General features: G+C 32.2%; 4 protein-coding genes across 15 annotated transcripts in view; 2 read left to right on the plus strand and 2 right to left on the minus strand.

The window, feature by feature from the left end:
* The first annotated feature begins 26 nt into the window (after positions 1-26).
* LOC126812297 (active regulator of SIRT1) lies at positions 27-6,720 on the plus strand. Its single transcript, XM_050538609.2, has 4 exons — positions 27-182; positions 4,030-4,194; positions 4,810-4,913; positions 5,151-6,720. The coding sequence occupies exons 1-4, from the start codon at positions 119-121 to the stop codon at positions 5,283-5,285; spliced, it is 468 nt and encodes a 155-aa protein (XP_050394566.2). The 5' UTR covers positions 27-118; the 3' UTR covers positions 5,286-6,720.
* LOC126812294 (COP9 signalosome complex subunit 3) lies at positions 6,568-16,741 on the minus strand. Its single transcript, XM_050538600.2, has 15 exons — positions 16,655-16,741; positions 15,764-15,893; positions 14,759-14,871; positions 14,448-14,497; positions 14,233-14,325; positions 13,723-13,797; positions 13,193-13,297; positions 12,657-12,746; positions 11,814-11,864; positions 11,487-11,588; positions 10,787-10,858; positions 10,251-10,337; positions 9,532-9,645; positions 8,648-8,728; positions 6,568-8,127 (listed from the first exon to the last, which is right to left on the minus strand). The coding sequence occupies exons 1-15, from the start codon at positions 16,707-16,709 to the stop codon at positions 8,068-8,070; spliced, it is 1,278 nt and encodes a 425-aa protein (XP_050394557.1). The 5' UTR covers positions 16,710-16,741; the 3' UTR covers positions 6,568-8,067.
* A 191-nt stretch (positions 16,742-16,932) lies between these two features.
* LOC126812295 (5'(3')-deoxyribonucleotidase, cytosolic type) lies at positions 16,933-23,625 on the plus strand. Of its 8 annotated transcripts, XM_056098366.1 has the most exons (8): positions 16,946-17,361; positions 17,994-18,281; positions 18,733-19,059; positions 19,310-19,521; positions 20,295-20,395; positions 21,016-21,076; positions 21,570-21,684; positions 22,634-23,625. In XM_056098366.1, the coding sequence occupies exons 4-8, from the start codon at positions 19,315-19,317 to the stop codon at positions 22,771-22,773; spliced, it is 624 nt and encodes a 207-aa protein (XP_055954341.1). In that variant the 5' UTR covers positions 16,946-17,361; positions 17,994-18,281; positions 18,733-19,059; positions 19,310-19,314; the 3' UTR covers positions 22,774-23,625. The 8 variants fall into 8 exon arrangements, with proteins under 8 accessions (XP_050394558.2, XP_050394564.2, XP_055954341.1 ...); XM_050538601.2 differs by lacking the exon at positions 18,733-19,059 and having other exon boundaries at positions 16,933-17,001; XM_056098364.1 differs by lacking the exon at positions 18,733-19,059.
* The window catches only part of LOC126812290 (transmembrane channel-like protein 7), a 40,492-nt gene continuing 37,792 nt past the window's right edge, over positions 23,599-26,298 (minus strand). For all 5 annotated transcript variants that reach the window (XM_050538592.2, XM_050538593.2, XM_050538594.2 and 2 more), the window contains 2 exons: positions 25,732-25,810; positions 23,599-25,397 (listed from right to left, as the gene is read on the minus strand). In XM_050538592.2, coding sequence (XP_050394549.1) covers positions 25,305-25,397; positions 25,732-25,810 — 172 coding nt within the window. In that variant the 3' untranslated portion in view covers positions 23,599-25,304. The remainder of the gene's footprint in view (positions 25,398-25,731; positions 25,811-26,298) is intronic.

A 26,298-nucleotide genomic window follows, 5' to 3' on the forward strand; every position in this document is an offset into this window, starting at 1 on the left:
TTGGAGATTATCATTACCGGAAATGGTTTAAACCACGTGTCCTAAAAAAGGTAAACAAACCTATTGAAGTGAGAAATAAGACATTTTGTTCCACGTTATTCTCTCAAACATAAGTAAAATGTCAAGCGAAATGGTAAAGAGAAGTCTACAATTATTTGATGACCAGATAAAACAGAAAACAGGTGTTTATATTTTATTATTTTACCGGTATGGCGTATTGACTGAACTACGACTACGAGTACGAACGGATTAGTTAACAGGTTACCAGTTAGCTCGTCAACAAGCAACCTCGTGGCTCGTCCACACGAAAAGTCTAGTTGGATCGTCTACAAATATCAAAACTCACGACATTGTACATGTTAGGGATGCATAAATACGTTGTTGACTCGTCTACACAACATTGTTTATGTTATAGTATGGATACAGAAAGTAATAAGTAATAAAGTATTCATATTAATCATATACAGTGAGAAGGCCTACCCTTATGAAAAAGTCCTATAGAAAAAGTACAGGTTTCTATAGAAGTTTGTGGGATTCAATAGAATGCTATAGAATGCTGCAGTAAAACTAAATCATTCTGTATTTTGTTTTACATGACTATTGATTCAAAAACATGTACTATAGTTTTGTGTAGGATTGGTAGATGAATATTTTCCAAGTGTAATTTTCTATAGAATTCTATAGAATACTGTAAGAAACTATTGAAAAAAAAAAAAACCTACAGATTCATTGGTGCTGCTATAGTTTTCTATAGAACTAACTTGTATCCTCGAGTCAGTTGAGTAATTCTTCAGTTTTCTATAGCCTTTGTGCTAAAAACTATAGTTTGCTATAGAACTAACTTGTATTCTCATGTCAGCTGTGATTCCTATAGATTTGGTGGTAAAAACTATAGTTTTCTATAGAACTAACTTATTGTCTCAAGTCAGTAGTATATTCCTATAGTTGTCTATGACATTCTGTTGAAAACTAAGAATTTATATGTATACTATACTGAAACCATTTTAACAAATAGCCTACTATAGTTTCCTACATAATATTGTAGAAACAATGTTCTATACTACAGATTTCATAAATTGGAGATGTCTTTTATTCATACTATAGTTTACAATAGAATTTAGTGATGCACTTGTGTGAATTATGTAAACTTTTCCAACATAATTTTCCTGGATGCAGTTTTCCTTAATTTATTGTGATACCAAATGACAAACTAAAATAAGCTTACCACGAAAAATAAAATATAAAGTATAAAATAGTGTATATAATATGAATGAAATAGTGATACCTGTTGACACTCAAAGGAATTCCCCACCCCACCCTCCAAAAAATGCCAGTAAATGTAGATGTTCAGAACAAAAGTATCAGATAAGTCAATGAAATAAAGACAGAGTTTATTTGAACACAGTCTGACTGGTTAGTTAGTATTTTAATGACTATAGCAGATTCTGTACTCAGATTCTGTCAACCGTGTATACCTGTCAACATGTAAAACTATAATGAACAGCCAATGTACTCTCTTGAAATCTGTTTGGTCATTGGCTGAATTTAAAATTCAAAAATTCAGTGTATAACAACTTAACATGTTAGTATTAACAAGAAACTGAAGAGAATGGTGGTGTTTTTTCACAGATTAGATTAAAGATAGAAAGATAAGTATACTTTATTACTTTCTTAACAATAATATTAAATTACTTTAATTAGATAAGATTTATGTGATTTTGTTATTTATTTAACTTTATTACCTATTCTTATCCCTATATTTCAGTTTTACCAAGAAAAGAACTTTTCATGGTTCCGGCTGGTGAATCATCAACAGAATTCAGATTAATCCATGAGAGAAAAAATAAGCTTATCAATTTAGAAGAATCCATGAGAGAAAAATAAGCTTATCAATTTAGAAGAAATCATGGGCCAACTATATTTATTCCCAAAATAAGATTTAATAAAAAAAAGTCTATAGAATTCTATAGTACCCATTCCTACAGAAAACTATAGTGGCCCAATTTCCAAACTACAGAATACTACAGTGTTCATTCCTATACATAACTGTAGAATTTCCTACAGAAAGTGCAATAAAAAAACCTATAGAATACTACAATATTTTCCTATAGAAATTTTGCCATAAATCTGTAGGAAAAACTATAGGATGTGCGCTACAGAAACTGTAGAATATTTGGGGCCGTTATTTCCTACAGGCCCCCAAAATTCTGTAGAATACTATAGAATTTTATCCTATAGAAAATGGGACACGCCCCCAAAAAAACTCTATAGATTTTCTATAGAATTCTATACTGGTATTCTGTAGGACTTTTTGCTAAGGGTATGTCAGTGTACTGAGTCAATGAGTGATGCTTTATCATCGCATCCACTTGATTTTTATAGTGTTCGATATGGGTAAAATTTTCTTTAATCGCATGAATATAAAACAAGAGCAACGCTACCGCTGCAATATACATCAACATTCCTGCTTTGATTGATATGGTATTTTTTAAAATTAGGGGAGAATGAAATATAAAATTCCTGCAATGACTGTAATATGATAATGACAAGATGCAAAGAAAGCTAGGTGTTGGGTTTGTTTTGCCAAAATTTACAGACTACTGATTAACAAAAAAGTGGGTGTGACATCACCCCAGGGGGTCTGGACATGCACTAAAATAAATGGTTGCTGTCTTTACGATGTAAGAATTAAATATGTCAAGTTCCATAATGATCCATTCAGATCCCACATATTTCTGCATCCCTAACACATACAATGTCATGTGGACGAATCAACTAACAAATTTTGATATTTGTGGAAGACTTAACTAGACTTTTTGTGTGGATGAGTTAACTGGCACCCCCGGACACCTAAACCAGTCAGTGAGTCAGTCTATTATTATTGCATTTCAACAATTTTTGTTACTTAATTATAACCATTATTTATGCATTGTGTGATGGTATAGAGTTTGTTCCATCATGAATTGAAATAACCATAGATATTAGAATATGAAATAACAGTATAGCCTTGATCAAGCCCATTCCATACTTTCAAAAAGAGCAGGGAACTATTAACATGGGTATTTTTAGCTGTCTGTTATTTTTGTCAATTATTGCTGTGTTTTTAGATGTTCAAACATGGTGTAAATGTCCACAAGCATTTTCTGCTTAGACTAAGCACATATAACCAATTTGATTGGCCAAGACTCTGCTTCTAATTGAGGTAGAATGTTCATATTAGCCATCATTGAAAGTCTTTGATGGGCTTGATGATGAGCCTACTAATTTGCAATGATTGCGGGCCTTTCTCCTTTAGCAATTTGAACAATCTTTTGAACACTCTAGTGGCTAAAATTATTGTAAAATTATAGCCCTGTCCATGTCCTTGAAGGTAAAGTTATTGTCAAATTGAAGTTTCACAGTATCCATGTTCATGAGAGGAGGAATCCCATTGATTTTCATCAAGGTAATTATAATGAGAAGTAGGAAGAACTATCAAATTTTAATAATTTCTGATAATTACTTCAGTTTTAAGTGTCCCAGTCATTGTTTTTTAAGGCGAGTCATCGCTCTCGAGCGCCTGCCGCTCACCCGAATGTCGACCGAGGAGAGATTTTTTTTCCCTCCCCTTAAAACTGAAAATTGCTCTCCTTTAAATAGTCATTGGGGTTTTATTATCATTTATGAAACCAGGAATGACCCCATTACATGCAGTTATTGATCTTAGAACCATTTCCCATGCGCATAACTAATCACTCTCCTTAATATCACATCACTCTCCTAAATTTCTAAATCACTCTTCTGATCAAAACTGGGAGAGTTTTTTGAGGGGAGCAATTTTTTTCAATTCGATGATTGAGGGGAGCTTTTTTTGGCTCTACTCTGAAATACAAACAACAACGACTGGTGTCCTGTAAATATTCTTCTATTAAATACAAAAGAATAGATACGTGTCATCCTTCGTAAACTGTTCTAATGACATAGCTACTGTGGGTGGGTGTGTTTCATGATCTGGCAGCCTATCTTGAAAATTAAACTTTTTCTTATCAGGTGGTAATTCTCATAGTAGTAAAAAGAACAAGAATATTAAAGATGGTATGAAATTAATTAGTACTAATAAACAAGGTGTCTGGAAAGAACTTAGACATTTACATAAAACCTATGCCATAGAAAGCAAGAAAAAGAGAAAATTGAAGAAAAAGATATCCACACTAGGTAAGTAGTAGATACCCTTTATATCTCAATGGTTTCTTCCCCTTGTCAGTGATGCAGGATGGAGGGCCTGACAAGGACAGGTGTCTAGTTGTTTGGATGGGACAAAAACCGAGGACCCGTGTACATATTGGCGTACACGTAAAAGATCCCTTGGCAGTTGGAATTCGATATAAGAGTAGGCCGTAGCGCCGCTGCCCGGGCAAAATTTCCCTCATAGCACACTGTATGGCATATGCCCATCTTCATTAGCCCAGACTAGGAGCAGAACAGTAGGACGTTAAACCCCATTTCATTTTATTTCATTTATATCTCAAATTGCTGTAAAATTATTTTTTGTCATTATTGCATTATGTGTATAATAATATAAAGTATTTTGAAAACTTTATTTGAACTGTCATTGATTTCTATAATTAGAGTATTTTCCCTATAACCTTTAAATTAAAGGAATTTAACAATTCCTTGTGATAAAAAACTTACATTTGTGTCAGAGGATGTATTTCTGAGATTTTCACTTTCACAACTGCATTTATAATTTTCAACAAATCAGCTGCCAGTTATAAATTTCTGCACATTAGCCCCAAGTACACAATGTAAAATTCTCTTATCTTTTTGTAGAAGAATACAGAGAAAAAGCAGATAAAGACCACACAAAGAAAAATGTAAAACTTTTGAAACAGGTCTCAAATGTAGGAAAAGTCAAATCTGTTTACTGTAAAAAGGTATGTTCCAAATTTGGTATGGATTGTTATACCTTTAAGATGTCGGTCTTATTATATTATGTGAAAATTATTAGATTTCTAATAGTAACTAAGTTAGTGAAATGAAGACTCCTAAAAGCAATATATTTAGCACCAATCAATAATTATTAGTACAGTTCAAAATAAATAATTGCTTCATGATGGAATCTTCCATATTTTCTTTTTTGTTAAACAATAACTTTAAAATTTTTATTTCAGATCTTGGAACAACATCAAAGAAAATTAGCTAAAGATTTACCACAAGAAAGTAGAGAAGAACCAGACAGTGTTTTCACAGATAGAGACTTTGATCAGTTCGAACAGGAATATGATTATTTTCAAAAACTTCAATAGTTGTTTGTGAAGTACATGTATATCTGTGTTATTTGAAGAAGATATTCTTGGAACTGTATCAGAAAATATTATCAGTTTCTTGAAATATCATCAAAAACAATTATGTGATGATATTTATGGAATTAAATGTTACATGGTAAGGGGAGATAAGTGCATGTATCTTTATACGTGATTTCATAGGCGTGTCAGTAACAATATCAATCTATTTTAAATAGACAATACAAGAAAACTGCACCAAGAACTAGACACAACAAACAATACAGTTATGCAGGGATCACCTTTAGATGCTGTTTGATCCAGAACTTCAAATAACTATTTCTGTCACATTATTTCAAGTGTGGGTGGAAAAATGAAATTTCATTCACACTTTAACTTAAAGCCAGTGATTGTCATTTGCATTTTTCCGGCGATATTTAATAATTTCATGACTTAACACATGCAAATTGGACTATTTAACATTTAATTAAAGATGCATTATGTAAGAACTAAATCTGCCTATTGCAGGTCTTTGTTTGGATCATTAATGTTATATACATTATTAATTAGACATTTATTAATACGACAAGACCATAATCTACTCTCGATGCTATTGGATTACTCCGATTTTAAGAAGATTAGAACGGTTCAGCCATTTAATCATTTAATTTAAAAATGGACAAGACCATAATCTACTCTCGATGCTATTGGATTACTCCGATTTTAAGAAGATTAGAACGGTTCAGCCATTTAATTTAAAAATGGAGAAGTGAGGCTATGACTCAAATGACCAGTACGGTTGTTATGATCCATGCACACATCTTGTCAAGACTACAACCCTTGATAACTTCACTCAAAATAAAGTAATTTGAATGAAATTTTCAATATATTCATTTTACATTATCTCTTTTTGAAATATAATAGCTAGAATGGGTAGCTCTTGATCTAAATCTTATGTACTGCCCCTTTAAGAAAACAAAATAAAAATGTCTACCATAGATAATCTTTTATCTTGGATTCAATCAGATTAAAAAGATTTTTACCCAACACATGTAGGTTGTGCTGACAGTTTATTATATATCCTTTTCAATTCATCATATCTTGAACTATTTTTGGACTGATATTATCTTTCACAATATGGTAGTTTGTCAGGGATTCAAAATCTCTCAAATTACAATCACTGCTTTTATTTGAGTGATTTCACCATTCATAAACCCAGTGTATAATTTGTTTGCATCTTATATTTTCAACAAAACTGATCACATGTAGTTTGTATATCTAGTAGCAGGAGTAAAAAAAAACCATATGAAATTATTACACTTTTATTAATTTTATTTACAAATACAATATAACGAAAAATAGGTCCACATTAAAAGTTCCATTGTTTAGTGTATTCAGTTTATGACATCCATCATTTATAATTCTGTTTTAATATGACAAATAAATGAATAATTCTTGACAGTAGTTTCTTCATGTGGAAATAAAAGAGATTTAAACTAGACAGTCATGAAATGAAAAAATTGTATTGGGTGATCGTATGGTATAATGCTTACGCTTTAGATCATAAATTCATTGAGTTAATCAGTTCGGTTTCAACCCAGCAACACAAAGTTTTGTACTTGACAAGGAGTAGGATCCCGTCTGCATAACCTCATGGTTTTTCTTTACGCCCTCTGGTTTCCTCCCACAGTTAAAGACACCTACATGCTGGTGTGTTGTTGAAATAAAATTGTACCATGTATTAGACACAAAATGACCTAGTTTGTGTTAACTGGACATTAAACTCCATTTCTCTCTCTTGAATTACAATCATACTGCTATTTGCGTTTCACACTGGGGTTTTTATTCTATGTAAGGGGGGTAACTTTCATGGCAAATATGACTGAACCATTGTGTAAAATTTCTGAGATAAAGGAGCTTACCTAGCATGGAATGGTAAATTACTGTTTTCAAACTTTAAATTGTCATATACCGTATATACCCACGTACAGAACCACTTTATATAAGATTCAAGATGAGTTCAAACGGTCATGTTCCATATTTTAGAATCATGGTTGTTCACGTTCAGGCGACAGCACACAGAGAACTATCTACTGTATTTCGAGAATAGATCTCTAACCTGAATGGCCACTATATCCAAAAATAACTATATTATTTTGTAATGGGGTTCTACTCTGTTTCACATCTGTAATATACACAAAGACTAAGTAAACTTTTTCAATTCCATAAAATAGAAGCAGAATAAATACTTCTCAAAATTTTGGAAGTATACTTAGTGTTTTTGACTAAAATCGTTGATTTAGGACTTCAAATTTTGGTCAACTAACTTAGTGTCTGTATCAAGTGGAGTTTAACGTCCTACTGTTCTGCTCCGAACTGGGCTAATGAAGAAGAGATAAATGAATAGAAACAGATCAACGAAAAGTCACAAATAAAGAATTACCAAATTGATATCATTTATATCCCGGGGACATTAATTATTCCACCGATAATGACAACAGCAATATGGCAACACAGGACCTGTTTTCTTTGACTTTGTGTTACTTTTGAAGATACCACATAGAATAGACACACCCCTTCTGTATCAATAAAACTGATTCAAAAAACGTTTCTTGTAGGTGGGTATAGACGTTGCACAGTAATGTGTGATTTCTGAAGGACAAAATGCTGCAAAATGTATGAAACAAGAGACCTAAAATAACTTTTTTTGAGACACACTATATTATGTGTACATATAAAATCACAGGGCGAAAAATAAATCTTTGAAGTCAAATAGCACTAGTATTGTCTAATTTAGCTTTATCTATTAGTATCCTTGAACTTTAGTTGATGAAACAGGTAGATCATCATCATGAGTACCAGAACTCTGAAATAAAGATACATAAACAAATAATTAATTGTAATAAACAAGCCTCCCGAACTATTTTCTCACTGTCTGCATTCCCCGTGTTTCATTTCTAACTTCTTTTATGTTCTGAATTTTCAGTCCATTTAAAAACAAACTAGTGATATTCCTAGAATGGACATGATCGGAAATGTAGCTCATCACTATAAATGAGAAATAGACAATAGGATGACAACTACTCTAGTGGCTGTTTCAAATAGAGACAAATATCATTCAAGAAGTTTAGATAGCAATGTCACTTCAGTTCGCACACAGAAAAAATACTTTGTGTATGAAATTAATGATCACTAAATTTCCTGTCTTTAAAATGACATTTTCAATATAATTTTATCAATATTTACTGTTGACTGACAACCAGTCTAGCAATCCTATTTAATATGGTTTGCCATCCTGATCAATAATTGTCACTCCATGAACTTCCTTTATTTATAATTATCATTGGCACGTCTTTATTCATTGTTGGTGATAAATAAACACAAACCTTTTGAACATATTGTGGATTAACTGTTATTTCTCTATCCATTTCTTTCAATTTATTATCTAATTTCATACATTTCTGCATCTGAACAAAAAAAGTAAAGTATTTGTGTAATGTACCATATCTCTGCAACCTTACCTTAATAGCATGTCTATAAGTAACATAAAAATCGAAACACAAGAAGGAATATAAACATAATACTACAACTATGCCCACCTTTGTGGGAAGTGACAAGAATGGAGAAAGTAAGCTAAATGGGTTTTTGGCACTAACATAATATGGTATATCCTATCACACACTGATATTTTATATGGGAGTATATTGTCGTCACTACTGTCTGTCTCTTCATAATAATTGTTGTAAATGCTCTACAGGTCCAAATTTTAAAAAAATTTTCCCTCAATTTGTTGGGATTGTTCAACTAGTCCTTAGGAGAAAGCACATTGATTGTAAACACTATGCACAGTTCTTCAAATGCTTTGAAATTCAATGTTTATTTAAAAAAATTTGTGCATTTGTATTTTCTAGTCAGATGAAACAGGAGTACCAGGAGATTTCTCACAATGATAAGACAGATAATCCTACTCCTTGTAACATTAAACCCAGGATCAACCCATTACAGTACTTATATAGATAACAGGCTATGAGATTACAGTGCACACATTATACCACTTTGCCAAGTCCCCCACTAACATTGACAATATAATCTCAACTTAAAGGCAGAATGAACAAAATGTCTTTTGCATACCAGTAATCTTAAAAACAGTTTGTTACTGTTGCACAAATTGATCATTTCAAATGTATTGTGCACTATATCAAATATTGATCAATTTGACCTGAGAGTGAAAATATGTTTTGCCCGTGTTCAAAATGATATGTTTACTAACCTCTTCGTCTATATGACGTAACATGGTAGCATTATTATATTCTTCTGGATTATCATGAAATCTAACCATACCATCTTTTTGATTAATTGTTGCATATATTTCACCATCCTCTATCTATAATAATGTTAACAATAATAAAAGTGCTATTCCACACTATGCTTGCAGAAAAATTAAAATACAATAATGTAATAAATGATGTAATTACTGCTGTTTTTTGTTATCTTAAAATATGTCTCTTGAAAACATACTATACTTTAGAATGTAGGTCGACATATTTAAAATGTGGTTTAACTTCCTACTGTTCTACACCGACTGGGCTAATGAATTCGGGTGTACACCATACAGTGTGCTATGAGGAAAATTTTACCAGACACCGGCGCTATGATCTACTCATATTTGTAATTCCAACTGTAATGGGGAAACCACGCTGGAAAGTTTTGAGGAACTTTCTCGGCCAACACTGAGAACAAACTTGCTGGTTAGCGAGCCAGCGCCTTACACGCTGAGCCACCACAATTTCCTATTTAAATTAAATGTAAGACTATGATATACAATGTCTAAAAATATTGCAACAAGGTTAGTTACATCATTATGTTTTACTTAAAAGTACAGAAATAGTTCATAGTTTAACGGAATCCCCTTTGGAAATATGGTCACCGTGGTTCTGCGCTAACACACTAGAAAAAAATCACAAAATATTGAAACTCAAAAGTAGTTACCATATGCAAGACATATTTTTCAGCTTCTTTTGCACCAGATAAATGAACTCTGTTTGCCATATCTGCTAATGATAGAGTTAAAAATGTCTGAAAAATAAAAATGTAAATGTGAATGACAAGCTTTATCTTTGTACTGTATATAATTATGAAGCATGGGGATGATTTTACGAATTAATACAACTTTCCATTTCCATGTGGAGTTGGTCATAAGACCCCAAATTCCATGCTATATACTTACAGTGGGTGGTAAGTTTCTTTACAATTAGCAAGTCACTGGTACAGAAGAATAATAAAATTCCTTGAATGAGTTGCATAACCTATTTAAGCAAAATCCAGTGATCAATTCCGAACTGCTGAATATTTAAGTTTGAAAAATTCAGACAAAGGCGAATAGGCTATAATTTGATATTTTGGCTTCTGATTAAGATACTTAAACCCACTTTTATTACAGTGTTCTGTGAAATCTGGGACTTCTCCTTAATTAATTTTATCAGTATTGTACCATACATTTAATCTTTAACAATTTAACAACTTACTTTTGTCAGTCTTTGAATATTTTTCTTGAATAAAGAATTGATACATTGCTTCACTAAACCCATATTTTTATCCTGAATTAAACAAAAATACTGTATGTCAAGAGCTTAAAAAGAGAAGTCACTATTACTTTATTTCAGTTTAACATAAGAAATACCAGGCAAGAGTATTTTGTCAAATATCAATTTTGTTAAATCATAACTGCATCATGCACACCAACTATCACTACTTAACTAAACTGAGTGAAGGTTTGACTTCTTAATGATGTGGAAGAATGTAACATTTGGGGGTGGGGGGGGGGGGTAATGTTGCTCAGTCAAATAACCAGCAGAGTTGTTTACATATCTAAATCTGGTAGATATACAGAATAGTAAAATACAATGACAAATTTTATCATCTGTTGTAAAAGTACTAGTATATTATAGATATAATATTGGTCAAGTCACTTCTTTGATGCTGAATGTTTAGTAACATTGTTAGCTTTTCTGAATGTCCTGAATACACGACAAACGGTATTCTAGAAACAGTAGGCATACCTGTCAATTCATGTCAAAAATGAAACAAAAAGTTTGGAGTTTAAACTCAAAAGCGTTAGTTTTTAGGTGGAGGTATGTGTTAATTTCATAATGAATAATGTTGAGTTGATCGGACCCTGTTAAATGTATTTTCACTTGTTCTTATGGATAATGTATTTGAACTTACTCTATTAATCGTTTCTGTGTGTTTAGTTACAATAGCTCTTAAATCATTAGATCTATTCCCACAATAGGCATTAGACAAATCATGATACAGTTGACATAGAGGCTGAAAACAAAAAGAGGAAAAATTTGACAAATTTCATCAGTCGAAACTAAGGTATTCAAACCACCAATAATCTCATACGTTGACCAGATTTATTCTCTATCAAAAATTTTGAACTGGCAATATTCTTCAGTAAGTACCAAAAAAAGAAAGTTCATAAATTTTTTTCTAATAGATTTATTTTCTGTTAGGTTTAGATGCTCAAGGATTGACATAAATAAATCATACCTTAATATATCTAATAACAACTTGTGATGTATATTTAGGTAGTAATGGTATCTGAAAGTAAAATGTTAAAACCACATTATATTAATACTATATCTATACGGTGTCTTGTAAGGAATTAGAGAGAGAGAAATAGGCTTTAACGTCCACTCGACACAAACCAGGTCATTTCGGGACTAAATTGGTTCAATTTTATTTCAATAATTCACTTGCGCATAGGGTTGTTAGCAGTTGGAGGAAACCGGAGGACCCGGAGAAAACCCCACAAGTTGGACAGGCGACTCTACTCTTTGTCACGTTACAACTGGGGAATCGAAACCATGCCAGTTGACTCAATGATACAGCACGCAGGCACTAACCATTCGGCCATCCAACCCCCCATAAGGAATTAGGATGCACTGTAACCCAGGTATCATTTAATCTTGTGTATCTAGCAATAATTTCTTTCACATTCGTTTAATATCAAATCTTTGTTTAAAAATTCGTAAAAATCGTTAAAAATCACCCAAAATCATCTAATTTGTACTTGTGTTCAGTTTAAAGCTGACTGATTAATTTTGATAATGAGTGTCCAATGTACAAGTATTTAATTTCCTGACCACTGTTTAAAAAATTAATCATTATACATCATTAATCAATTGAGTTGTTTATTTTTTAACAGTGATTGAGAAATTATCTGTCCTTTATCAATAAAAAATAACAATATTATCTGTCAAATATCAATAAAAAATAACAATATTATCTGTCAAATATCAATAAATATTTATACAAATGCATTATTCTGGTAATTAGTTCATATACAAGTATGTAATTTCAAGACTACACACAGAAATATAAGAAAGTTACCTTTCCATGAAGAATTAAGGCCACCAATATAAACTTCTTATATGCTTCCATCATGATATGACTTACTGCCATACTTGGAGTTGTGATGGCCTAAAATAAATAAAAGACAAATGGCTATATATGTTTATATTCTGAACTGCATAATATCCACCTATATTGAAAAAGACGTGATCTCTTTGAATTCAGCTTACTCTAATGAAACAAAGTTTAATCCTGTGAGGCTTGTGCCATTGCTACCATAGTTTTCAATGTACACATTATTTATTGACCTTCAAAGCTAAGAGCTTTTGCCCATTGAAGTTTAATAATCAGGGTCATATTCGTGTCCTCTGCCAAGACTGAGCACAAACTCAAGGGTCTTTTGATTTTGCTTATGAAAGATTTTGTTTCATCTAAATACATAATTTTGTAATGGTGTTTAACATCCACTCGACACAAACTGGGTCACTTTGGGACTGACATAGGGTTCAATGATTTTCATCATAAATGAACAATAGTGTAAATACTCAATTTTCTGGGGATTAAACTATACATACAATTTCAAAGAAGTACAGAGATCTGTCATATTTTTTCAGAGCTGTGTAAATCATTCCACCATAATAATAATATTGTAAAAAATCTTTGGCATCATACTGACCACCCTAAAAATACAAAGATGAATAAAATATCATTATTAAATAGTGTGAAACAAATATGCAAAATACCAAGTAGGTCATTGAAAATATTTTTTTAAATTCCTGAATTTAACTCAGAATATTAAGTCTGTTTTCATCCTTACCACTAAATGGGGGATTTTTTTTAAATATTTAAAATCATCTGGGTAAACTTTGACTTTGCTCATGCCAGGGATAACATTGTTTTCTTTTATTAATATTTTGGTTGCATTTACTTTACATAAATTCCTGAAGCGTTCAATTTTTTTTGCTTTGTAATAAACAGTAATCTTATTTCGTAGCATTCTTTTCTGCGTATATGTCCAGTTAAATTATCAAATGCCATTGAAACAATTTATTCGATTTATTCTGTCTAGGAATCTAGCCAATGAACAACTAGTTACAAGACTTACCTCTTTACTGATATCTGTAATATCAACTTCTAAAAATTCTAAGGCTGGTTTCATATTTTTAGACAACAGACACAGCTGTAATGAAATAGAAATAGCTATATTGTAATAATAAAATACTTCTCCTCTACATTGTATTAATAATGTTTTTCCTCAATAAAATGATTAATCTATATTTTATTTCACTATTAGTATTATGGGTCCATTTAATACCTACACTATTTTGCACAATTTTTGTTAAAAGCACATTTTATCAACTAAGTTTTAAATATTGTATTTATTACACTCTTAGAATGCCAGAATCTAAGATGATGTGCTACCTATTGGCACTATTACATTTTGAATAACACACAATATTACTTAAAACATTAGAAAACCATGACACATTTTTTTAAAAACAATATTTTATTCAGATTTTGTATCTGAATAGAGATGGGGAAACTGGCATACCCTTTATCTAAAATTAACTAATTGTTCCACCCGTGTATTGTTATAGATTGAAACAGAACTTACTTGACAAAGATCCGAGTGAAGGGAAGTCAGCTGTGATGGAAAAAGTTGTATCTTTCGAATCGCCTTTGATAAGATGGCAATTCCTCTTAATGGCTGAAAAATATATTGGCATTTTACTTCAGTTTTTTAATTAAGTTTTTTTTATAAATATCAGTTATAGTAATTACATTGTTTATTTTTTTTTCTGATAACAATGAATTTGTAAAATTACTTACAGTTTTTCGTTCAATTAGCTGATGTGTAAATTTATGACTCAAATCAGCAACTACAATCAAAATTAAATAATTATTAATAAACAACAAAAAAAATCATTCACAAGATGATAAAATAAACAAAGTGCATAAAAAATATGTTTGTCAAATTTCGTCTTCTAAATGTCATTCAAAACTTCTTCTTAATCTAATTACGGTACTCGACTACTTGGGGATTTTATTTCAGACAATTAATTACAAAATTCCCTTGAACACATGTAAATACCATATTCCAACGACTTTCACGTTTCACAGAAATATTTATTTGCACTTACAACTTTCTGTCGCATATCGTACTTGTTCTCCATTACACATATAAATGAATTCTTGTGTTTGGTGAAACAGCATCTCAAAATCATGTATGTTTGGCATATTAAACTTCACACACCTTTTGAAAAAAATAAAAAATAAACATGTTTTAGTTTGTTTACATACTGGGTACAAATACATAAATTTATTCAAGATAACAGCAATTATTAAACAATCTTTACATTTCACATAACAAATGTAGCTCCTCTTGCAACATTATCTGCTCACATGATTTCTATGTACGATACGTAATCTTTAAGTGGCATAAAGTATATAGATTTGTGAAAATAACTCATACATTTACACTATAAAGTAAACCAATATCTATTTGAATCCACCTACAATGAATTTGTTTTGCACTTTTTCTGTAATAAGTAATAAGCTTTCCCCACCATTGAACAATTTTTTAAGTACACATCTCAAATAAGGTCATTACTAAATGCAGTAAGAAATCAAGTGTACATTCCGCCAATCTGATTAAAACATAGATCTTTATTGTTTCATTTTTATAGTTCAAAATTTTGTTTACTTGTCGTCACTACACTCGGATCTTGAAGAGTTGTTAAATAATCTGTGTTTTGGTTGATGTGAGGGATTAGCCATCCAAATGGTGTGTGAGTCGAGATCTTATCTTCTGTCACGCGGAACTGTGGGCAGACATTCGCAGCGATAGACAACAAATCAAAGCAAACATTGTATTTCCAAATACCCATTTGAAACACTGACTGGTTAATCGAGTGACTGACACCATAGGGTCAAAGGCCGCTCATATGATCCCTGATGTGACCTCCCATTACAACCGGTCAGATCTTCATGTAGTGGAGGCCATGAAAAGTATATATATATATATATAAAATATATAGATCTGTATTTTAATCAGATTGACATTCCGCAGAAGTGAATGTAATTATACATAACTACCTTACACTTAACAATAAGTTAGTTTTCTTTTATATAGGCTTAATACTTACAGTATTCCCAGAATTCCTAGGGAATGTTGCTGCACATTAAGTGTTCCCATGACATAGTCCAAATGATGAATGTGTTTGGTCAGGGCATCAGCACTTTTAGTTATGAATTCACATAATTGAGCGAAATTTCCTGAATAAAAAAGGATGAATTGTAGTATGTTAGAAATAATCTGCATCTGGATTAAATGTACATAAAAATATTAAACAATATAAAACACTGCTGTGAGAACAAATTTGGCACATTCAGCAGCAGACGTTTGACATACACAGGTAACCCTACATGTGTCTAATGTCAAGTCAGTAAAGCGTAAACTATATATGTATACCTAAAACTGGCCTCGGTTTGGGTCGAATTTTGGACTTATAACGATATTAAAATTATATTTATTACAGTCTAGATGTCAATTTGGTATTATGTAAATGATATGTGCTGGCGGTCCATCCATCTGTTTCGACTGCAAACAACACCTGTAGCGCAATTTCAGTTCATTATATTACTGGGTACTTTGTAGTTTGTCTTTAATTTAAACAGTCATATCATAGTCTTACAAAAGAGATTTGCCTAATCCGAAATTACAAGATATTTAAACTGGCATGGACTTGGACTAATTTGAAAAGTAATATATGAATGCCATTATAGTCACAGTCTCCAAACTAGCAGTCAGTTATTTGAACACAATTTTGTTTCACAAGAAATGCATGGGAATTTGTCACCGGTATTACGAATTTACGTAGTAAATTATTACGAACATGAGTCAATAAACACCACTTATTATGTTCCAACTACTGTGTATGAAGCCCGCCTCAGAAGAATAGTGTAACCATTTCTTAAATTTCTCACAGAAGGATAAGTATGACTTAAATATATGCAGAAAAATAACAGAATTATACCTTGGGTTGAATAATTTTGGACAGTATTTACATACTGCTCCAAAGTGGACGACATCTTGATGCAGAATGCAGTCGCTTGAGTCAATAATGCAATAGTAATACTTCCGGCTTTAACTTCGAATAATTTTAGGCTTTCTTTCACTACAAGCAAGTGGTAGCAGTAATGAGTATTCCCATTAAATTAGTTATAAGATTATTTATGTCCTATTATTTATGTAGAAAAAAAAAAAAATTCTTACGATGTTATAAGCGGACTTGTTGAGTTATCTCCCTTTGACCACAAACTCATTGAGGAAGCACAGGCTGACACAGGTTGCTTCTTGTTGTGAAACTCAAGACATACAAATGTATAGCAGGTTCATGATTAAATATTGAATATGTTTATTCATTGACAGTTACAAATTCCAGTTATATTAATTATGGTGTCAGATAGCGGTTATGTAAAATACCTGCCTTTTCATTAACATGACAACACAACAAATCATTAACCATTTTCAAGAAACTTTAGCATATATCCATAGCCATAGCCTGCCATAGGCTCTGTTTAGTTTACTTACAATAATTGCACACTTGACACTGTCTTGTTTTGTACATTATGATGAGGCCGTTCCGTTGTCCTCTTAGTAGGCCTACTGTGCTGGTAATTGACCGACTCTTGTAGAAAATAAGCTACCGTACATGAGGATTAGCTACGAGAAAACACCTAGGTATACTGATGTGTTTGTTTTTAGCTACAATTGCATGCCTTTATTTTCACCTGGCAAGCTTAACTTCTTTATTGATGCATGTAACATCTTAAAAATAAGTTAATTTTATACCAGTAGGAATAATTAAACATACCTGGTCATTGATAATTGCTGTGCTGTAGTCAGTGCGACCTTTCTTGTAATTTTTTTTTTTTTTGAGGGGGGGGTGGGGGAAGGATGGCCGAATGGTTAGCACGTGCATGCTGTATCATAAGAGCTGTCATTGAGTCAACCAGCGTGGTTTTGAATCCCCGGTTGTACGTGACAAGGAGTAGGGTTGCCTGTCCAACCTCATGGGTTTTCTCCGGGTCCTCCGGTTTCCTCCCACTGCAAGCGAATTATTGAAATAAAATTAAACCAGATGTTAGTCCCAAAATGACCTAGTTTGTGTCGAGTGGACGTTAAAAACCCCATTTCTCTCTCTCTTGTAATATTAAGTAGCGTATTTGATTGGCTGTTGTACACATATATCATGATGTAAAGACGTCAAACCTAATAAATTTTAGAATGTCGGTCAAAACCAGCTTTTAACATTTCAATTTAAAAGAGATAATTTGTACCCGTGTCAGGTAGGATTATATGCATAATTGTAGTTGGATATGGCAGAAATGTAATGAAGAAAAAATTGACAGTTTTACTTATTGAAGTACAATTTGATCCACATCGAATTTTGCCAGAAGGAAATATATTGCACCATCTCTTATCTCGAAGCAAGCATTGTCGAGAGATGAGGTTTCTTGTCTACATGAGGATGAGCTCCGAAATATTCCAGAGTATCCTAAATATAAATAGCGATCTAATTACCAAACCAGCAACCAAAATGAGACAACTAATAAGGTCAGGAGAGCGATGGGCTACCACCCCCCGTTTTCTCACTACAGGTACGGGAAAAACAATGCTCATTCTAATAAACAATCTATGAATCCTAGGTCTATATTATTATTGAGTATATTGCTATATTGAATGAACAGTCCACTAGGTCTACCGTAAATGTTTCTTTTCTTCTGATAGTCTAACAATGTAAAATTTACAGTTCACATGTTTAATTATTGCCTAAATTGCAAATTTAATTTCAATAAGTATGAAGAACTTATTCGCAACACCCAAAAATTCACAAAAAACTTGTGTGTTTATGTCCCATGGGAAAAGTAACCAAAAATGATTTAATGGTTTAATGAGTTCTTTAGTTGTCTCCAAGGTGAGCACATTACACAGTTTGTTGTCGACAAAAGGACAACTTGAGTGATCATATCAAACATGTCTAATACCTGCTACCATAGCGACCGGGTGCACACACTATGAGATTTTTAGATTTTTCATTGTCGTTTACAGTGATCGCCTATATCGTCGTGTAGGGTGCACTAGGCTTAAGGTACTGGGTCGCTAATCAGGCGGTCCGAGTTTCAATCCAGGTGTTGGCCAAGAAAACATATCCAGTGTGGTTTTACCTCGTCAAGCAGCGTCATAGGACGAAGTGCCTGGCAAGGAACAGCGTCTAGTTATTCGTATGGGACAAAAACCTGAGGTCATGTGTACATGTTGATGTGCACATAATAGAACCCTTGACAGTTGGAATTCAATTGCTGTCCCAACACAATTCCCCTAACAGCTCACTGTATGGCGTATGATCATCTTCATTCGTCCAATTGGTACATAAAGGTATGACTTTAAAGTTTAAAAACCCCATTTCATTCATTCATTCAGAGCCATGGCATTTTCTCAAAAGACCTATTCATTGTATTGATTTTACTGACATATTTTTGGACTATTAGAGATATTTAAACTAGTGTACTAACACAGATTATCACAATCTTTTGAACCTGCTATACCTCTGTACTAGTGTCTTAAAAAGCCAATATACGTCACACATTTTTTCCGCTGCATCTTTTGTATTTATTTATAAATTCAGATAAAATGTCAAGAAGAACCAAACAACATTATGATTATGGACAGAAAAATCTCTGTGTGCTCCTAGATTTAGATCAAGTCCTAGCTGACTTTGAGGGTCATTTTATCACAAAATTTAGAGAAAAATTCCCAGATGATCCGTTTGTGCAATTAGATGAAAGAAAAGGTTTCTACATCAAAGATCAATATGAAAAACTGGATGGAAATCTAGGGGTACGGTATATCAAATTCAAATACAGATACTTTAAAACAAGAAATTATTCGAAATTGTTACTTTAAATTTGACTGACCACCAGTGACAGCACTTGACTCATTGAGACCTTAATGTCTAAGGTGCACACGTTAAATCATTAAGCCACCAATGGCTGTATGTGTTCAGGTGGGGCCGAGGGGGGAATTTAGTTTTTAAATTTAAAATAAAAGTTAAGACTATTATTATTATTTTATTTTTTGTGTTTTTCCTGCAAATCATATATCTTTCTGAAACTTTAACTTACTCCTCTTTGAATTTCGTCTTTGAAGTTTTTCATGCCGACAAAGTTGCTTTTGGGACAAATTTTTTTAAACCTTTTTAAAATTTAAATAAATATGTCTTTAGATTAGTTTTAAAAGTAGCAATAGCTCTGACGAATTTGAATTAGTAATTTATTCCATAACAGTTGTACCTGTACATAGACCGACCGGTAACCGTATGATAATAAATTATATGAGTGCTGTATAAGTAATGATGTGGGAGAGGATAGCAGATTTCTTTTGAATTTATAGTTTTCAAGAAGCTCAGAAAGATAGGATGGGGCCATTAGGGTCAAAGTATTCAGGCATTTAAACACAAGTAACAATATTTTGTATTGTATTCTGTATGCTGTTTTCATGAATCATTGAAGAAAGTGTTTTAATTTTATCATTTGCACCTTGAGGAAAATCTAACAAAAATATTGGAATTGATTTGATAAAGATGATTGTACCTTTTTTTTATAATTTGAAAGGATAAGGTGAGAGCTGTCTATATTGAAAAAGGGTTCTTTCTTGATCTTCCTGAAATTAAAGGAGCAATATCTGCTGCTAGAGAAATGGCGGCAACGGATGGGTAAGTGCAAATAATTTTATGTATTTATTAGATTTAAGGATGCTTGTATTTATTGTAATGTGGCTGACATGGAAAATGTTACTTAGTTCATTGGATGTCATGAAAAACCAAGATCCAGTGATGTGTTGATTTGTTGCATGCAGGGTAGCAGGATTTACCCCAGTCTACTCAAGTCAACCTTTCTTTCAACTCATATCAATAATTTATATCAATATTTAATAATATACTGTTCTTTATGCATAATTGTCATTTTTAATTTGAGATTTCCAAGCAAATTTGGAATTTGTAACCAAATCTGCCATTATTTTGTGTTAAAAATGCCCCTCAAAATGCAATTTCGAAGTCAGTTTGGAAATTGAAGGCTAACTAAGTGGACATAACTCGTGTATTACAAGAGCTCACTTGCTTGCAAATCGCATTTTGAGGGTAGATTTGGGTAAAGAGTGCTCCCAAAATGTACAGCATTGACATGTTTATTAGTTATTTTACAGATTTGATGTGGTTTTTTTACTCTTTTTGGGACACTTGAGCTAAAATGTTCAATCTAGGTGTGTGTAGATGTTCATTAGATCAATGTTTTGACTAAGTTCGATGATAATTATTTTCTGACTATATTGCAGGGTTGATGTGTTTATATGTTCAAGTCCCCTAACAGAATATCAATTTTGCTTACCAGAGAAGGTAATTATTTGAAGATATTTTTATTTTTAGATTTTGTTTCAGTTTTTTTACTCCATCTTGCCCGTATTTTGGATAGCTGTTAATGTGTTACTTGGCTTTAATTTATGCATCTGGAATTTAAAACGGAATAATAATTCTGAAATATATTCCATACAAATCGGCCCATTCGAAATTATTTTGTGATCTGATTAATTAATTTGTAATAATGGTCTCTTAATTAACCCAGTAAGCTTTACTGTTTATTTTCAAAATATGTATGACCAGTCTAGTTTGGTACAGTGTCAGATGATGTTTGTTTACGTGCTTTGGAAAAATAGTGCAACTTTCAGTGAGCGATTTAGAAGGGGGAGCACTTCAGATGTGTGACCCCAATTTTTAATTACCAACTTCTTGTAGCCACCCTAACCTACATCTTGATTTTGAAAGCAAATGGACAATCGGTTATAAATTTTATGTCAATTCACTCACTATAAATGTTATTGATATTCTTCAGTTTGAGTGGGTTGAAAAGCATCTAGGTCCAGAATGGTTAGATCGTATTATCATAGCAAAAGATAAAACAGTTATAAATGGTCATATATTGATAGATGATAGACCTAGAATTAATGGTAAACACATTAATAATATTATTCTCTTTGTACAATTCTGCTGTCATCAGTCATTGATTCTTATTATTTTCCTCTATTAATATGCTTATATTAATTTATATAAAAGCCTACTCTTCAAAAAAAGTAGGGGATATTCAGAAACAATACAAAACTGCGGAAATGCACTGCTGTTTTTATTAGAGGTAACCAGTGTATGTTAATAACATGCCAATTGCCTACACACGAACATAAAGAGTTCATATGTGCGGCTTATCTGACGGTCCCATTTCACTCGAAAAGAGTTACCCACGTCAAAAGTGAAAATGGACGTTTTTGATTTTTGTCTTAATAATGAGTAATTGCTCCACCAATCCTCAGATATTCAGCAATTCGTCTTGGCATGCTCCTAATCAACCATCAAATCACGATTTGGGGCAATCTGACCCACTCCTCTTGCAGTGCCACGGCCAATTCTTGCAGTGTTGTCGGTTGACGTTGACGAACACGTCTCCCGATCAAATTAAACGTAACACACTAAAGCAAAGATATACGCTAAACAGTAAATCTTATGCAAGAACCGATAGAAAAGCAAACTTGGATAGATAAACCAGCACGCAGCAGTTTTCATCAACCCTTCCTTGAAGTGTCAAATTTGACAATGAACCCCTCCCACGTGTATAAGCGCTATTGCGTGTCGCATGTGCAGCTCAGTGGTTCTGTTGGGGCGATAACTTCATCATATGTGAACATGCTCTCAAAGCATGTCAAATGTCCATGGCTATTTATCATATCGCAACCTGCATAGGTATTTGCATTTCATTATCCCCTACTTTTTTTGAAGAGTATATTAATTTATAAAATAGCCTAGAAGAACATTTATTTCCATATTGTAAATATATTGTTGGATTAGTTAACATAACAGGGAATTTTGTTTACATTTGTTTCTAATATTAATTCAAAATTTTTACAGGAAGTTGTAAATCACCAACATGGAAACATATCATTTTTACTGCTCACCATAATAGACATATAGAAGGCCGACAAAGATTAGATAACTGGACAGATGGTACATGGAGGGATATTTTAGAAGATTTTAAAAAAAGGATATGATTTTCTAGCCACAATTCTGTACTAATTAGTAGAGTTTAAGCTACATACGGTAATATATTACGAGTATCAGACTGAAAGTCAGATATTTTATATTACTGATCAACATTCCAAATTTCATTAAAATCAGACCCATTTTTCAGCAAATTACCAGTATCTATTCCCCCCACAACTTAAATTTTCTTTAACTCTTCCAAAACTGTTTTGTTGTGAGTTATATGTTGTTCTCGATAATATGCATGTACCTGTATATAAGAAGTTAAAAACCCTAAAGATGATAACCATAATAATTTGCTTGTCATCCATCTACATTGTGAAAGGAGCCCAATTAAACAAAAAAAATGAATCCAAAAACTCAGCTGACGAGGAAATTTTTTCTAGTAAAAATGAAAAGTTGACTTTTAATCTTTAGGAAGGGTAGTGTAGTTCAAAGTTCTCATCCTTTTTCATAAATTGATGTAAGATCTCATATGTAATAGGTGAATAGAGTCAAACTTTCTTTGAATCAGCTTCATCCTGACAAATCATGCCAAGTCATCAGTCTATAGTTGTCAAGGTTACACAGTGACAACACCACATATCCTATAGCTGTCTGGATAAAGATGTACATAGGCACATTTTGCAAGAAGCAATTAGACAACTGAGTGTTGTCAATGGCTCTGCTTAATACACTCCAGGTGTAGTCTTGAGAAAAGAAATAAACGTTTACCTGTATATTGTTTTAGTCAAAACCCACAAGAGTTTACTATTATTAGAAACCCCTTCTTCTCTCGACAAAATTTTTAAATTTCTGGATCTGTCCCAGTAGTTAAAAACAAACTACATAAGTTAATTAAATGTGAAGTTTATTCGTATAATAAAGCTAAACTTCTACTGATAATTCATTATTTTAAAATTCAACAACATTATGATTATTTCGCCATGAATGATTAAACTTGAATATTTACATTACATGAAGCTCTTGTATGATAAAGATCCAGTGTTTCATTTGAACACATTCATTATATGTACCTCATGAAAGAATTTCAAAATTCATGTACATTATTGTTAAAGAGGCATTATTCAAGAGCTAAATCTGCCTATTGCAGGGCTTTCTTTAGGCCTTAAATGTTATAGAAATGGTTAGTTATTAACATGACAACACAATAATCAACCCTCTATGCCATCGGATGGCTCCGATTTTAAGTACATTAGAACAGTTTGGCCATTTAATGATTTAATTTAAAACTGGAGAAGCGAGGCTAACCAGCACCTTTGTTAAGATTATAACTAATCAATGCAAACATTGATAACATGGTTCAGAATAAAATAATCTGAATGAAATTTTAAACTATTATAGCAAGAACATCCAGTTCTTTATCTAAATCTTACATAATGTATCTTTAATAATATCTATGTACATTTTAATTGTTAATATCTAGATGCAAATAGTAAGATATAAAATAGTAAAAAAATGTAATTATTATACGATATTAAAAATAATTTGTCAATTATAGTGAAACTAAAGCTATAATTATTATAAACAACATCTGATTTAAATAAGATGTCAACATTTTGTTATATTGTAATATACATTAAAATCTGACATATTTTCTTTGTAAAGGTTTTTAAGATTATGTGAGCTTCCTGACAAATCAAATTGTCTGCACAGTACTTCACTTAAGTATGGGAAATAGTAGATACTATAGTATATGTTGTACTACATTAACACATCATGTGAGCATACTGACAAATCAAATTGTTTGTACAGGGCATCGTTTCTTTGTGACATATTGTAATTTCTTAACATAAGCATGATGGTTTAGGGGTTGTAGCATGGTTGGAAAAACTGACACTACAAGAACACTGTTGTGGTAGAAAGTATTTTAGGTTACAATGAATTATAATAATCAGAAAAAATAAACCAAACAAAGTTGTAATCTAATTTAAATAGATTAGATAAACATGGAAGATATTGGTACATGCATATAATTAATTTATAAATTTTAATTCCTCATAGTTGTAATATTTTTTATATACATTATAATATTGTGCACTTGTGTTGTTAAATCATACATTATAGGAAAGACTTTTTTAAACTCATTATAAAATTCAACAATAATATTAATAATAATGGCAATTATAATGTGAAGAATTCCACACTATCAAGGCGGATAATCAAAGCACTGCCCATTATTAGACCTGAGAAATATATTAAGATTTATATAAAAATAAATAATATATCAGTACTTAACTGATATAATTACATAACAGAATTTGTACCAAAATTAAATAAGACAAAATTGTTTTTAAGGCACATAAATATCTGATGAAAATCATGCGTCTGAACTGTATTACAAGGTGAAACACTAAATTGCACTTATCAAATAGAAAATCAGTATAAAAGGAAAATTATTTTTGAAAATAACTGAAATGTGCATGCCAATGTAATTCTTTTGGAAGAACAATTAAGCAATATTTTGAAGAATTGTATTGGTATTATGATCAAGTCCAATATATCACAGATAAAAATAGTTGCAATATTCATTTATTCTCTATAGATTGCGACTGGTATTTTGTCTTGATAAACCACCCTTTTTGATGACATCATTAACTCTAGCAAGGAGATACTGTCGATCTTTACCTTCCTGTAAAAGGATAGATGCAGTTATTAAAATGCAAATTATATTAAATTGTCAATAGCGATCAAAGAATAATTCAGTTAAAAAAAATCTCATATATGGGAAACTCAGTTGAATTTTCCAGATCCTAATTCTATCAGTCCTGCGAAAGGTGTCAGTTCAGTAACATGAGAATTTCAGTCAACAAGCCCTGAACAAGACATGGCCCAACTGAGCACAATATTATTCACTTTACGAGGTAAAACAAGTTCCCTGTGTTTTATCATTACATTACAATTCCACCAACACCACTTTTACAGTTCCCATAATATACAATCTTTTAAAGAGAGAAATATCATACCAGTTTTAACTGATCTTTTAATAACTCTTGTTTTTTCTGGTAGCCTTGTGCTGCTGCCCAATATCCATACATGACAAGACTAAAACAGAAAATAATTTTAAGTTAACTCATAAATGATAATCGTAATAAGAAAGGCATGCCTGTATGATACAAATGGGACTTTGTCAGAATAGTTATTTTAAAATATACTCAGCCAAATTAAAAACTTGACACTCAGGATTTTGGTAACTATTTTAGTGTTATGTTGTGCACAGACGACCTTGACATCAACAGAAAGCAAGACTACGTCTCGCCGAAAGGCCTTGACAATGATAACATTCGTGATGTCACAGTACCCCCCAAAATGAAATTCACAGACTTGGAGAACAATTGGAATAAAGTGTTTAGTAACGGTTGTGGCCTCCTCTAGTGTCTCGTACTGCCACACAACGTATTCTCATGGATCTCAGAACATTAGTAAACACTACCCGAGGAAGACGTCGCCACTGCTCAGCAAGAGCATGTTGAAGGTCCTGCAACGTCAGTGGTGGATTCACTTGCTTACGAACACGTCGACCCAGTTCGTCC

Source organism: Patella vulgata, chromosome 2 (assembly GCF_932274485.2).
Source record: "Patella vulgata chromosome 2, xgPatVulg1.2, whole genome shotgun sequence".
NCBI lineage: Eukaryota > Metazoa > Mollusca > Gastropoda > Patellidae > Patella > Patella vulgata.